Genomic DNA, 16,051 nt, shown 5'->3' on the forward strand with positions numbered 1-16,051 from the left:
ATCCAAGAAGTGAGAGAAATTCTACCATTTTATTAGTATAGTATGTTGCTTAGTACTAATTAGCAGGTATCTATGTCTCTGAGATGTAATCATACACTATTGATTCACCGTACTAACCTAGCTTGCTAACGTTAACTGATAACTTGGCACGCCACCGTCTTATCCAAATATGGTCAGTTCTGGCTGTGTGCTCTTCTGACATGTTATACATTTAGAGATGCTCTTCTGCATACACTGGTTGTGATGAGTGTTTGTTTGAGTTGCTGTTCCATTAACAGTTGAACAGTTTGATTAATGCTGATTGACATTAAAAACAGACAGATCAACCAAAATGAGCACCGATACACAGCTTATACAGTGGCTTGCAAAAGTATTCGGCCCCCTTGAACTTTTCCACATTTTGTCACATTACAGCCACAAACATGAATCAGTTTTATTGGAATTCCACATGAAATACCAACACAAAGTGGTGTACAGAAGTGGAACGAAAATCATACATGATTCCAAACATTTTTTACAAATAAATAACTGCAAAGTGGGGTGTGCATAATTATTCAGCCCCCTGAGTCAATACTTTGTAGAACCACCTTTTGCTGCAATTACAGCTGCCAGTCTTTTAGGGTCTGTCTCTACCAGCTTTGCACATCTAGCGACTGAAATTCTTGCCCATTCTTCTTTGCAAAACAGCTCCAGCTCAGTCAGATTAGATGAACAGCAGTTTTCAGATCTTGCCACAGATCCTCGATTGGATTTAGATCTGGACTTTGACTGGGCCATTCTAACACATGGATATGTTTTGTTTTAAACCATCCCATTGTTGCCCTGGCTTTATGTTTAGGGTCGTTGTCCTGCTGGAAGGTGAACCTCCGCCCCAGTCTCAAGTCTTTTGCAGACTTGAAGAGGTTTTCTTCCAAGATTGCCCTGTATTTAGCTCCATCCATCGTCCCATTAACTCTGACCAGCTTCCTGTCCCTGCTGAAGAGAAGCCCCCCCAGAGCATGATGCTGCCACCACCATATTTGACAGTGGCGATGGTGTGTTCAGAGTGATGAGCTGTAGAACTCTGCAGCTCGGCCAGAGTCACCATGGGCCTCTTGGCTGCATTTCTGATCAGCGCTCTCCTTGTTCGGCCTGTGAGTTTAGGTGGACGGCCTTGTCTTGGTAGGTTTAAGGTTGTGCCATACTCCTTCCATTTCTGAATGATCGCTTGAACAGTGCTCCGTGGGATGTTCAAGGCTTGGGAAATCTTTTTGCAGCCTAAGCCTGCTTTAAATGTCTCAATAACTTTATCCCTGACCTGTCTGGTGTGTTCTTTGGACTTCATGATGTTGTTGCTCCCAATATTCTCTTAGACAACCTCTGAGGCCGTCACAGAGCAGCTGTATTTCTACTGATATTAGATTACACACAGGTGCACTCTATTTAGTCTATAACACTCATCAGGCAACGTCTATGGGCAACTGACTGCACTCAGACCAAAGGGGGCTGAATAATTATGCACACCCCACTTTGCAGTTATTTATTTGTTTGGAATCATGTATGATTTTTGTTCCACTTCTCACGTGTATACTTTTGCAAGCTACTGTATGTGAATACATATAGTAATGTAGCTGCGATGGTTAAAAGTTCCCTTTTGATAGACTACTGAGCCAAAGGATGATTTAGGATGATGATATTATGATACGTCTCTGTTTGCAATTTTTCTAAGTGATGCTGTCAAGCTCCAATTTCCCAGGCATCCATCACACAATCTGACACGCTCCAAAATTTATAGCACAACACGGCACAGATTGTGACCAAGATTTTATTACACGGTGCTTGCTTGCACAGTGTAAAACGCAACGAACCCACAAGCTGTTATCACAGTCTGTATGGGATTTAAGTCTGCTTCCCGCACTCCTCTTTATTTCTGAAACTTTAAACCAGAAGAAAGACAGCCAGCCTTCATCCCGTGCTTTTCTGCGGGACCTCTAAACCAGAGCCAGGGTGTTGTTAATGGAGCCTCCTGCTGAGTTAAAAGAAGGTGTTCTCGAAACATGCACACCGTTACTTCAGGCTAATTGTGAAGCTTTTGCAAAGGAGCCTTTGCGTGTTTGGTAGTGTGAAATCACAGAAAGTAAAAATACATTCTCTTTGCATGCCATCTCAAGTCCATTCAGGTGAAATACCTACGACCAGATTTTTTCCTAAATCACTTTAATAATTCTCTGTCTATGAAAGATAGATTGTGACGAACAATTTTTATTGAAGACTCGACTGGCATGTTATAACGTGAGGGAACTGAAGATGAAGGGAACTCACAAAGCTCCTCCCAACCACTTGACCTGCAAATCCTTGTATTCTGAGATGCATCCTACTTAGCTTGTAAAAGAAAGAAAACAAGTCTCCCACAGAAGTGTGCTTGATCTGAAATTACCCTAGTTGTTCTATAGAGTGTAAAGTGGTGGGAACTGGCAAGGCCACTCAAGATGGGGGAGGTGGATTTTACCCTACTGACTGCAGTAAGTATTGTTATAATGTAGGCTAAAGCATCTTGGGAGAGCTTTGCCTTTGTGCAGTTTCACTCAGTCTGCCTAAAGATCTTGAGGGGATTTGAAAATGTAATATCTCCCCTTGTGGTTGTGCGTGTTGTGTGTCTATAGTCTATTCAAAAAAGGGAGGTCAAACAAAATTATTTTCACTCCATGCAGTAATAAGTAGACAGGCCACTGGCAGAGACGGTCCTTCAAATGGCCTCATTCTTGAGGCTGGATCATTGAAATGTTACAGCATCTTGTTTGAATCATAATTCTGCTGATTCGAAGTCAGAGCTGAAACTGTGTGTCAGTAAAGGCCAATGCAGAAATGGCTCAGTGACTCAGACCCTTCTTTGTACCCCATTTTCCTTCAAAGAGTGTCACATAGAGACCGATAATGTCAGGGTTTAGTGGTTCAAAGCAGACATATAAGGTAAGAGCGAATAGCAGAGAACCCGCTTAGACACGGCACATAAGCATAACGTAATTGAGAATCGAAGAGGACAAAAAAGAAAAGAAAATAACAGTATGGCTGATCTCTGATCTTAAAGTAATGCCTTTAAATGTCTTACGATTCTGTGGACTTAGCTGGTCTTAGCTGTTTCTCTTCATATAATCCCAGACTGCCTTCAGGATGTTAAGATCAGAGCTGTGTGGGGGCCATACCATCTGTTGTAGAATTTCTTGTTCTTTTTGTCGCTGAAATGGTTTTTTATGACTGATTGTTTGGGGTTGCTGTCATGATGCTGGATGAATTTGATGCTGACCAGAGAGCTCTATCATAGCATTGCTTGATGGATAAGAATCAAAACCTTTGAAGCGTCTAAAACTTTGACACAATATTGAATGTCATAAATTTCTTAGACTAGCTCGACTCTAACCCCAAGCCTAAGCCTTCAGTTTCAGGTTACCAGTATCACAGATTCCAATAGTCAATAATCATTCAAGCTATTTTCTAGTGATTTTTGATTTGCACGATATTATACGAACTCTTCAACAATCATACTGGAGAAAAAAAAGAAGCATTTTAATCCAATCTGATAGACTACTGTATATAAGGCATACGTGCTGTCTGACCCTTAAGGATTATTTTACTGGACAGTAACAGCCCAAATAATCGCTGCAGGACATAAGAAATGAAACATTTGTTGAGCACAGTGTTTGGGGCTGTGCGTTATTGCTGACTGGAGCATGTGGCCGAGGAGCAAAGTCCGTGCCAGCTGGCTCTACCGTTTTCCGTGGGGGTTTGACATATGATACAGCAAAAAGCAATCTGACCAACCGCAGTCTTTGTTACTTTGCAAGCACAGACATTTATTCACCATGTCTGCAAATATATACAGGTGTAATAAGGTCCCACAAACTGATACTGTGCCTTTGTATATGTACGAGGATATAGACTGAGTCTAATAAATCACTCTTTGTTCTTAGTGTTTAAAACAGGCTAATGTAAAGACTGAGAGGATCGATATCTTTAATGAGAGTCAATGAAAGACCGGCCATAACAAATCACTGGCAGCAGAGATTAACTACAGGAAGAAAGCAAGGGGATTCTAATGCACTCAAAAATACCACCATAATCATGTGTCGATTACTTAATGCCAAATTACAAACAACTAATTAAGAAATATTCTATGTAAAGTCCTTTTAAGTACAGAAGAGTGGGGGCACTTTTAATATTTTTTTAATTTTTTCGTAACTCACAGATGACGTGAACTATATTAGTCATTGATAAAAGTAACATATATATTTACTAACAGCACAAGTTATTAGAACAAAAATACAATGTTCATTTTAGCAAGAGTGTTAAAATTTAAACTGAATGATATATTAATATATATCAATATGTAGGCTGATGTTTTTAATACATAAAAAACACACTGTTTTATTTTCATTTTCAGTGTTATTTTAAATGTAAATGTATTCTTTTTTTTCTAATAGTAAAATATGTTATCAGTAGAGTAAAAGGTAGCTGTAATTCTATACAGTAGAACTCCTGCTAAATATGGCATTCATGTTATCTAGCTAGCAACACTTCATGTGTTATCATGGGTTGTTCATGTTAGTTTTTAACAGATTACCTTGAGATAAAACTGATGTAAGTTAAAACTCACAGTCATCTAAACGTTAGGCAGCAGATGAAAAATATTGTTTTCCTCTGTTAAAATCTGTAGGTTTTGTCTTTCTAGTGTGATTTTTTTAACAGGCAACTAACTTTATAATTTGCCTTAAACTTTACTGATGTTATAAAATTCAGGAGCTTAATATGTAAAAAAAACAAAAAAAAGTTGTTATTTTTAGCATCAAAAGTGGGTTAACCTTCTTGGTAAAATATTTATTTAAGATAAATTGGTTAAATTTGTCACCAAATATGATATTCATAATCTCCCACATGATGGATTTCAAAAACCTTTGTAGGTAACATTTTTCATTGGGTGTTGAAAAAGTCAAAACTTAAAACAAAAACAAAAAAGCTCATGGTTATCAGAAAAGCTAAATGCATTCAGACAGCTAATATTTGTTTCCATTTTGATGTAAATACAAAATTTAGAAAGTGATACATTTCTGAAGAGATTCTCAAATGGAATATCTAGAAAACAAGCTAATTGTAGCATTTAGCTCTAGCATAAAGGTGGTCCATTTATAAACATTTTAATCAGCCTAAAATGATTTAATCAATAAAATATTGTTACAGTTTAATACCGTTTTAATCCATGCTTAATGGTCTTATTGTGATAAAGTCTGAAAGTTATCTTTTCACTCAGTTGTGGCTAACACTCTTTCGCTAAATACAGTTTTTGCCTGTACACATTTTTGAAAGACTGAGAAAGACTTTGATGGAGTTTGTAAAACGACTTTGAGGAGTGGTGTGAATGACTGAGAGAAATCAATCCCTTGGATAAAGTTTTGGAGAGAAACACGAGTTGATCAATTTAAAATAAAAGACACCTTTTTGAAGTCAATACACTGTCCTTTTCAGCAAAGGCAAACCTATGAACAAAGGACCCTGCTGTCTCTTTTGAATGCATATTGGATTGACCGCAGGTTGAAGTAAAACTCTTCAAAGGAGGAAACAGGAATGAGTGGGGGCTTGTGTACACAAACTAAGCTTTACCACTTCAATTAGACAGAGACATGGTGTGGTTTCAGGGTTAATTTTTATGTAAGTTTGTACGTTTCTCCACAGACGTTATTTAGTAAGAAATACCTTCCATTTTGGAAATATTAGGAATTATTGAGAGAAGCAATAAAGAAGCCTGAATCATATGTAGGGATAGAAAACATTTCAGTGCGGTTAATAATAAAAATGTTATCTTAAACATGCTGCTGTAACACTTGTGATGCCGAACAAAGTTACGAATGGTAATTTAGTGATTGAACATAGAATTAAAGGGTTATAATTTTCCATTTTGAAAAATTATTTTGACAGATTTTGATACAGAGCAGCAGAGATGGGCAGTAACGCGTTACTTGTAACGCGTTACTGTAATCTGATTACTTTTTCGAGTAACGAGTAAAGTAAGGGATTACTATTGCAAAAACGGTAATTAGATTACCGTTACTTTCCCGTAGGAACGCTGCGTTACTGCGTTACTAAAACCGTGATTTTTTGCGAGAATGTCTCACGACAGTGACATAAGCGAGTGCGCCGTTAGTGACAACAGCTGTGTGCAGACCAACAATGGATCACATATCGATTGTGGGAGAGAGTATGAGCGAGCGTTTAAAACGTGGAAGTACTGACCTTAGTTTGAGTTTGATTCCATAAAAAGTGACAAAAACATTAGCGTCCATCGTGCGTGGGAAGAAAACTTCTTTTTACAGCGAAAAAACCCCTAAACTTCCGAGCAAGCACCGAGTGCGCAACGACGTAATGGGAAACTCACAGAGAAACTCGCGGATTCTTCAACTGACCGTGGCACACCTGCACCAGGGTAAACCTCCGCCTACCGCAGTCCTGCTTTACAGGTGAAAATAGAGCAACAGGACCGCTGAGTCTTTGACTTTATTTATTTTCTGCTGTGTTTTACTTGCATCTATTTGAAAGAGTGAGTGTAAACACAAAAAATATTTTATTTTATGAGCTGGAATGTGTAGAAAATAGGTTTAAATGTTAAACTAATTTATTCAAGTCAGAGAATGGTGCATATAATTAAATTTTTGCTTGATTGCATAAAGTTAAAAGATTAAAACTGATAAAACAAGTTAAAAAAAGATACTTTTCTATTTGATTACATTTTGTATGATGGATTATGTAGAAAAAGTAGAATTGGGCTGAAAGATCTATCGCTTTATCACCTCGTCAGGTTGTAAATCGTGTTTTTAAAAAGTAACTAAGTAACTAAGTAACTAAGTAATTAATTACTTTTGAAAATAAGTAATCAGTAAAGTAACGGGATTAATTTTTTGGGGAAGTAATCAGTAATTAGTTACTGATTACTTTTTTCAAGTAACTTGACCAACACTGCAGAGCAGTAATGGTCCAGGTGTTACCCAGGCTGGACTGAATAAGATTGCTGGCTTTATTTTCCATGTTAGAGTTTGGTTATAAACCTAAATGTCTACAAAACTGTCTGATATACAGTAACTATGAAGTTTTTTATATTATACAGATATATGGTCCTTAATTTCAGTAACTCTGGCTTTACCTTTCCCAGCAAGTTGACATTTTTCATCTTTGAAGGATCTGAAAGACTCATTTAGCAGCATTTGACAGTACGTATAATCCCACTTGGACACCTCCTTAGTGATTGTTTTATTTTCATTTTTACCCCCAGGTTAATTGTAGGTGCTATGAACTGCTTGGTTAGCTATAAAACGGTTCATTTGGGTTAGAGTTTCCCTTTTGTGGCATTAAGAATATGTGTTAAAAAATACCCAAATTCCCAAGGGTCATTTATAACTGTCCATGTTGTCCATACGTACAAAGTTAGTTGTAAAGTAACAGCGTAAAATGTAAGTTACTGTAACAGTTACTGAAAAGGTGTCACTAGTGTTGACAAAATTTCAATATTAGGAGGAGTAGAAGGGACAAAAGCTATCCAAACCCACCTAACCCTGTATAAAAAAGCAATTGTCCCCTTTGTGATTGTGGCGTGGGTGTGGTCTCTGGCCAGCTGCAGAAGAGGGGTGATGCAGTGAGCTCCCAGGGCGGCGCAGGGGCGGGGTGAACAGGTGTGCTGGGGATCTGTCACTGATTGTCAACTCTTGATATGTTGGCAGTGACAGTCGGAGAGGAGGGCGGATGTGACAGCAGTGGGAGAGAGCGGGAGTGTCTGTGTCCCGATGCAAAACCACAGTATTGAATAAAAGTGCTGCTGTCGCCATATTCGCCCAGCTTATGTTTCTTGGGTCCGATGTTACAGTGATTAATCAAATTTTTTGGGGAAGCAAAGTTCAGTTTCACCAGCTACACTCAGGCCCTGTTGAATGAAAGAGAAATAAGCTAAAGGATCTCAAAAAGCAACACATCAAGCGACTATCTAAAGAAACAGCTGAGAAACAAAGTCACTGACATCGATCAGTCTGGAAAGGTTTATGAAAAGTAAACAAACAATAAAATAAAGGTTTTGGAGTGGACTATCAAATTACAGACTTAAATCTGAATGAGACGCTTTAGCATGACTTCAAACAGGCTGTTCATGATTTTTAAAAAAGAATAAGCTCCAGTGTGGTTGAATTAAAACAATACTTTAAAGAAAAGGGAGCCAAAATTCCTCCACGGTGATGTAAAAGACTCATTGCCAGTTAGAGCAAACACCTGATTGCAGTTCCTCCTGCCAAAGCGCGGCATAACCAGTTATTACGTTTAGAGAGCAATTACTTTTTCACACAGGCCTGGATAGGCTTGGATTAAATGAATGAAATCAGCAGTAAGAAACTGCATTTTGTATCTACTCAGGTTATCTTTGACAAATATTAAAAATATGTTTGATATGACATATCAAAACTACAAGGAATAAGAAATGGGGCAAGTACTCATTCACAGTATGTATGTTTGGCATGTTTAATACAACAGGACAGATAATACAGAAATGATACTAGTGGGGTTTTTTTGTTTGTTTTTTTACACATATCACTTTTTGTAAAGCTAATGCTGCTTTTGAGCCATTAAAACTCCTCATGCACCCCCTTAAGTCTTGGCTGTACTTTGGCCACTGTGTATTACCAGAGGTTTGACACTAAGTAATCAAATTACAATTGCTAAATCATTATCTTTTGAGGGGTTGCATGCTAGCATTGTCATTCTAAGCACATTTAACTTCTTATGCTAACACTAGCATTTATTTTATAACTCGCTCATCTTTTTAGTTTTATTGTACGACATTCCTGTCTACTTAGGGAAAGTTCTTGGTTTTTTTTCCCCTTTTCTGCAAAAAGACCAAAAGTGGCAAGTAAAGCAGCGATGGCGTCCAGGTGAACTTTCAGTTTCCTCTTCCTGCTTCCTGCCGTGTGACTCCAGCTCTCAGCTGGAGCGGCGTTTCCATACACGCGGTGCCGGTCTCCCAAAATCCTCTTACTTCCCCCCTCCACACACACACACACACACACACATCCTCACATAGTTATATACAGCTGAACATGCTCACACACAGAAACACTCATGCTCACACTCGCAGACACACACAGCGTGGATTTGTTTTCTCTGTGATGAGAGGGATTATGGGATAAAGGAGACGAGGCCACAGCAGTTTAGTTCAGGTTGGACCAAAGCTGCTCTCAGCAGCAGCAGCACCAGCAGCAGCACAAAGACAAATAGATGAATGTCTGGCTGCACACTGGAGATCTGCACAGCCGTTAACGCCATGGCCAGTGTGTCTTCTGGGTGCAAGAGCTTCTGATTGGGATTCTAAAGTGGAAAGTGGATATGTTTTTCTTCCAGATGACTGAAGATCAGCAGAAACAGAAGCATCTAAGCGTAATCCGTGGAAGGAAACCGAATAGGGAGGAGTGGAACTCAAAAGCCGGAAAGTGTTGAAATGGATCTGTTGCTTCTAAGGATAACTCCAAAATCAGCTGTTCATCTTTTTAAGCTCTGCAAAATGCGAAATATTTGTCGGGAGACAGCTGAAACATCCCTTTTAGACTTTATTTAAGGCCAGCATACACTTTGAGTCAAAGGACAGTTTTCTGTTTCATATACAGCACGCTATGATATGACTGACTGATGTATTCAACCCATCAAGAGCACAATATGGGAATGGATTGGCTGGATTCGTACGGCGATGATGTCCTCATCTAGTATGCAATTTCACCTGCTTTAAAAATGTGTGTCAGATAGTGACTGAACAGCTTGCCTCAGTCACTTTTGAGAAAAGCAAGAGCGGGAACATTAAATGTGCAGAAAGCACTGGAGAATCAGCTGTTCGATCAAATACAAGTCTGCATTTTGCCACTGAAATGCCGCTAAGACTAATTCTTACCGTAGCTATGCTCCGGCAGGCATAAACTTCTCCTGGTTTGCGGCAGAGGGAGTAGTCTAAACAAAACAAATCAAACAGTAAAGATGAGCACATGCAGATGCTGCACATTATTTCCGTGGAGAGTTAGGGGATGGGTGCTTAATGATCTGTGTGCGATTAGTCACTGTAGCATGTGAGACTTACTGTAAAGTCACTGAGTCACTAGGATGATACATCCAGTTCTCATCATTTTCTTTTCTGGTATAATTCCCACTGAGGTGCCACAGTGGCTCTTCTCCCATCTCTTCCCCTTTGACTCCGTGGACTCCCACCCTCCTGAAACCCATAATGGCATTGTTAGCTTAATCTGCAATAAGAGAATCAGCTGTCACATCGGTGTGTTCCCTCACCGTGTGCGTACCGTTCTGCTGAGCGACCACCGCGGAGCCGCTCGTGCGTGCAGCCATCGATTGCCTATCTGCGGAGTCGATGAGCTGTTATTTGACTGCGGTCGATTGCACTAAGCAGTGCGATCTCACACCGGGAGAGAAGAAGTCTTACTAATTGGAATGAGCAAAAATCAAACTAGAGGTGCACAAAGTGTCTCTGAGAGTTTATTTTGAATATACTAGTTTTATTTAAATGCTGTATGATGATCGCATTTTCCAAATGGAGTAAAATATGGGTAAAATTGTTACACTGTAGTCTTGAAATCCAGTAATGCTATCCATCTTACCAGGTTTTCACTGTCTTGATTAAAGATGACGGTCGCTGTTTGTCTTTATTACCCAAAACAAAAGGCCAATCGATACTTAATCGAACAGTTATTTTTAGTCTGGAATACATTATTTGCTTTAATTCTCTCTTAAAATGTGCTTGCTTTTCCTTTGCTCCATTTCTTTAGCCATAAGAACAAAACATCAGGCTGGCCGCCTCCTGGCCCAGGCTCCTGGGGAGGACTGCAGGGGCCCCCATACAGTTGGGACAGCATGAACAGCGCCAGGGAGGGACGGGAATGCCTCACCAAGTATGTATGATGATAAGCACTGGCATGCATGTGTTTAAATGTGTGTTGTCATTCTGTTTATGCACAGTTATGCACTCATGCAATAATTGTGCATAAATTATTGCATGAGTGCATCACATGTGGATGCATCATGGAAAAACTACAGTATATGAACCATAAGTGTGAAAAAAGTCATGTTCAGTGAAGTCTAAATGTTTAAGGTTTTTGCAGTGCAATTATCTTTATATGGCTAGTTGCTTTGATGACTTACACTGTGGTTAATGTGATTAGGTTAACAGATGATCCTATGTTGGCCATAGGTGTGAATGTGAATTATGACCTGTCCTGGGTGTACCCCGCCTCTCGCCCTATGGCAGTTGGGATAGGTTTAATTGAATAAGTGGAAATGGATAGTAGGCTACTTTGGTAATGCTGATATACAACATCACAATGTAACAGTTTTAGAGTAGTTTACCAAGAGTTGTGAACAGAATCATTAATATAAAAAAAAACATCCCAATTGTGAGAAAAAAAGACTAGTATGTGGAATTTATAGTACAGGGTGGGCCATTTATATGGATACACCGTAATAAAATGGGAATGGTTGGTGATATTAAAGTCCTGTTTGTGGCACATTAGTATATGTGAGGGGGCAAACTCCTCAAGATGGGTGGTGACCATGGTGGCCATTTAGAAACCGGCCATCTTGGATACAACTTTTGTTTTTTCAATAGGAAGAGGACCATGTGACACATCAAACTGATTGGTAATGTCACAAGAAAAACAATGGTGTGCTTCAACGTAACTTTATTCTTTCATGAGTTATTTACAAGTTTCTGACCATTTAAAAAAAGTATTCAATGTGCTGCCCATTGTGTTGGATTGTCAATGCAACCCTCTTCTCCCACTTTTCACACACTGATAGCAACACCGCAGGAGAAATGCCAGCACAGGCATCCAGTATCCGTAGCTTCAGGTGCTGCACATCTCGTATCTTCACACCATAGACAATTGCTTTCAGATCACCCCAAAGATAAAAGTCTAAGGTGGTCAGATTGGGAGACCTTGGGCGCCATTCAACTGGCCCACGACGACCAATCCACTTTCCAGGAAACTGTTCATCTGAGAATGTTCGGACCTGGCACCCATAATGTGGTGGTGCACCATCTTGCTGGAATAAATCAGGGAACGTGCAAGCTTCAGTGCACAAAGAGGGAAATACATCATCATGTAGCAATTTCAAATATCCAGTAGCCTTGAGGTTTCCATTGATGAAGAATGGGCCCACTATCGTTGTACCCCATATACCACACCAAACCATCACTTTTGTTGTTCTAGCAGTCTTGGAGGGATCCATCCAATGTGGGTTAGTGTCAGACCAATAGCGGTGGTTTTGTTTGTTAACTTCACCATTCACATAAAAGTTTGCCTCATCACTGAACAAGCATTGAAATCTGCTGCAATGACCCGGTTACTGCGTTCACCAGATATCAACACAATTTCGATCCGCTCCTCACATGTTAACCTCTTCAACATGTCAATGGCTGTGAACAAAGAGAAACTTGTAAATAACTCATGAAAGAATAAAGTTACGTTGAAACCAAGCACACCATTGTTTTTCTTGTGACATTACCAATAAGTTTGATGTGTCACATGGTCCTCTTCCTATTGAAAAAACAAAAGTTGTATCCAAGATGGCCGACTTCTAAATGGCCACCATGGTCACCACCCATCTTGAGGAGTTTGCACCCTCACATATACTAATGTGCCAAAAACAGGACTTTAATATCACCAACCATTCCCATGTTATTACGGTGTATCCATATAAATGGCCCATCCTGTATATATAAACCATTAGCGTTAACCCGTTAATGGAAATTTGCCGCGTTAATGCGGTTATGGTGTTAACGTCATTTTAACAAGATTAACACTGGCAGCACTAATATATATATATGAACAGTTATATATTTAAATAGCTGTCAAAAAGGAATATAAACAACAGTGGAAATGCAGTATGCATGAAGCAGTGTAACAGTCCCAAAGCAGTGGGGTGGGCATTGTTTCAGCGGCCTACAAAAGTAGCCATTGTTTGAGGTAGTTTGCATTCCATCAGTGCATATGCAGGCTGTTGTCTCTGCAAATTTGTCATGCAGGAAAACACCTCCTGCCATAAGGACATGCTCAACTCACTGGCAGCGAGGTGCTGGCATAAAGAACACTATGCACATGCTCAGCTGCGTGTAGAGTCTGTGGGATTCTGTTAAGATTTCTGATTTCTCTATTAACATGAGACGAGTCCCTTCGGTCTCACAGACCTAGAGACCGGTCTCTGTAACCATCTTTTAACCTCCATTCACTAGGGAAGAATGTATATTTTCCCAACTGGCTAGGGACTGGTTACTGGAGGTTGGTGCCTGTCGCTGGCTGAAATTGGTGGTAAAACGGTGCTTGTGTAGAAGATGTTATCTGCAAATACTTGTCAACTATTCAGTGAATGATAAAAAGTGTGAAGCAAAGCAGAAACAGAAAACACAAGTCTTTCTTCATAGTAAAACTGTGCCTTCTTACTGCTGCCAACACATTTCAAAAGGCCCAGCTTTTACTTTTAAGGTGAACAGTCTCTGTTTGTTGTTTGCATCATACCCTTCACAAATTTACCACCGGTAAGCTAGCAGTTGGCAAGTGTTTGCAGATAACTTGGCGACTTCACAGGCAACCGTGGCAATACATTTTTCCATAGCAACCTGTAGTTCTAGTTTAACAATCAATTTAATCATTGGTTATTATGAATCTTTGGCTCTCTTCTACAGTGTGTCTTATATACTGTCATCTTCCCATCACCCCAGACAGCAGACCTGAGTCTGGATCTATCAGAGGTTCCTTCCTGTTAAAAGGGAGTTCTTCCTTCCCACTGTCACCAAGTTATTGATCAAAGGGGGGTTGTTTGATTTTTGGGGTTTTCTCTGTATTATTTTTGGGTCTTTACTTTCCAGCATTAAGTGCCTCGAGATCACTGCTGTTGACTGCTGTGATTTGACACTATATAAATAAAAATGAATTGATTTGAACTGATAGTTGCCGTGGGATCACTGACTGGTCTCTAGGCCTGTCTTACGAGGGCTTTAGTTTTCAGGATTTTGAAAACTTAGATTATTACAGTTGTTGCCCAAGAACCATTAAATACTATAATATATAAATAGCAAGCTAAACTATTTCTTAATTACATTTCATATTGTTTTTAATCAAATCTTGCCCATCACACTGGCCTTTTGCCCTTTCCTTGATTCATTTATAGTATGAGGCATTGGAAGTAAATTGGAAGTAAGTCAAAAGCTCGCCACAAACTTTGCTTTCATGAAGCGCAGCCTGTCAAGAGAAGAGAAGAGCCATGGCTTGCTCTGAGATGAGCTGCCAAGTTGCAGATATACCCATCACTCACCCATCCCTGCTGTCCTTTCCTTTGTGTTTCCCCAAAACAATTATAAATAATGTCAAAAATCCAAATAACAAATGAGTTTGTCTCTATTAGCCAGTATATACTTGCCATATTTTTGAACTGGTTTTGCGATAGTGTGTATTTTACAAACCATAGCATTTTCTATTAACTTCCAATATTAATTTGCTTTCTTTGGACAAGAGGTTTCTTTTTTTCAGTAATCAATAAGTCATATGTCCAATGACTCGATCCTAATCATTTAAACAGAGCAGAAAAACTGAATCAATAATTACACGTCTTTATAGCAGCATACACCTTTAAACTGTGTGGAACCTGATAGTCAATACTAGGTTAGCTGGGTCTGTTAAGCCTGTTATATAACTCTAATATGCTCTGCTTTGTTCTTGACTGTATTACATTTTTTTGCCCAGTTGTTGGGTATCTATTGAAATTAACTGATGAAAGATGACTCTATTGTTTAAATGCACTCACTTAAATCTGAGCTTGAAAGGAAGAGAGCCAACCATTGCTTCCAGGAATCATGTTTTATTTTTTAATAAACTTCTTAAATTATTATTATTATTTTTTTGCTCAATCGTTCAGTTATTTCTCTAGCATCTATTACCATGTGTCACACTAGGCTGAGGCCTAGTGGTAGAAACCTCAGTAATGGCTACCGCGCCAGTAAGGCAAGAACCTGGAATTTCTGAAACATTACCAGGATCTGACCTTTTGTTTCCAGCTTTCCCTTGACCCCGTGATGCCCTCGTCTTTCCTTCTGCGGGATTAAATCCCACCGATCCTGACGGGGAATATGAACCGGCATTGCAGATTGGAACATGCTCTGTCACGGACAGATTTACTCTGAGATTTCTGTGCCGAATGTACAATAGAGATCAATGTGATAATGGGCTAGGGAATGAGAATGTGGAATAAATGGCATAAAAGAAGTGGGGCAGAGAATCAGATTGATTGGTCAGAGATGAAGGTATACTGTGGATGCTTGGAACATGTTTCATGCTCTGAGCAGATTTAGGCAAAGCTGTAGATATACTATAATAAATAGATATATTTCACTGGTTCCTAAATAAAAGTCTCAAACCACCTGAGACAGTAAAAGAAATTATTTTTGTGAGTATTCATATAGTTGCACATAAATGTCAGTATGCACGAGGCAGAAATTTCACATGATCTACTGTATGGATTGTAGGCACTGAACAATGGGATGGATGCTGGCCAGGCAACAATAGACACCCTGCACTGGACTTTATGTGCAGACAGGAAGCAGCAGCTGCCAAGGGAGCCTTTTAAGCTGCAAAAGAGAAAGGAAGCTAGGATAGAGACAGAGAGAATGAGTTAACCCCACTGAAAGTGTGTATCAGCTCTTAATTAACAGGCAGTCTGCATTCTCAGTGTCTCAGCTGAGACAGACGTCTGAGGTTCAGCGGGCAAGAAGTAATTTAATACAGTACATTTACATTTTAGTGGTGCTTTCACCCCGAGTGCAATGACTTGCAATAAGACAAAGAAAATGGCGATGTGAAAAATTTAATATTAACCTATATTTAATAGAGGTGACCGCATATAGCCGCCAACAGCAGAGAACTATTGATTCACAGCAAGAAGATCTGGCTGATGCAGGGTGTTTCTATTTGCATGTTCTCGTGCTTCCACTGGATTCCTCTCCAAG

At 39.5% G+C, this 16,051-nt stretch overlaps 1 protein-coding gene across 1 annotated transcript in view; it reads left to right on the forward strand.

The window, feature by feature from the left end:
• The window catches only part of LOC113016550 (FERM and PDZ domain-containing protein 4-like), a 91,431-nt gene that overhangs the window by 41,150 nt on the left and 34,230 nt on the right, over positions 1–16,051 (forward strand). The window contains 1 exon segment of the mRNA XM_026159451.1: positions 10,824–10,946. Coding sequence (XP_026015236.1) covers positions 10,824–10,946 — 123 coding nt within the window.

This window comes from Astatotilapia calliptera, chromosome 23 (genome assembly GCF_900246225.1).
Source record: "Astatotilapia calliptera chromosome 23, fAstCal1.2, whole genome shotgun sequence".
In the NCBI taxonomy this organism is placed as follows: Eukaryota; Metazoa; Chordata; class Actinopteri; order Cichliformes; family Cichlidae; genus Astatotilapia; species Astatotilapia calliptera.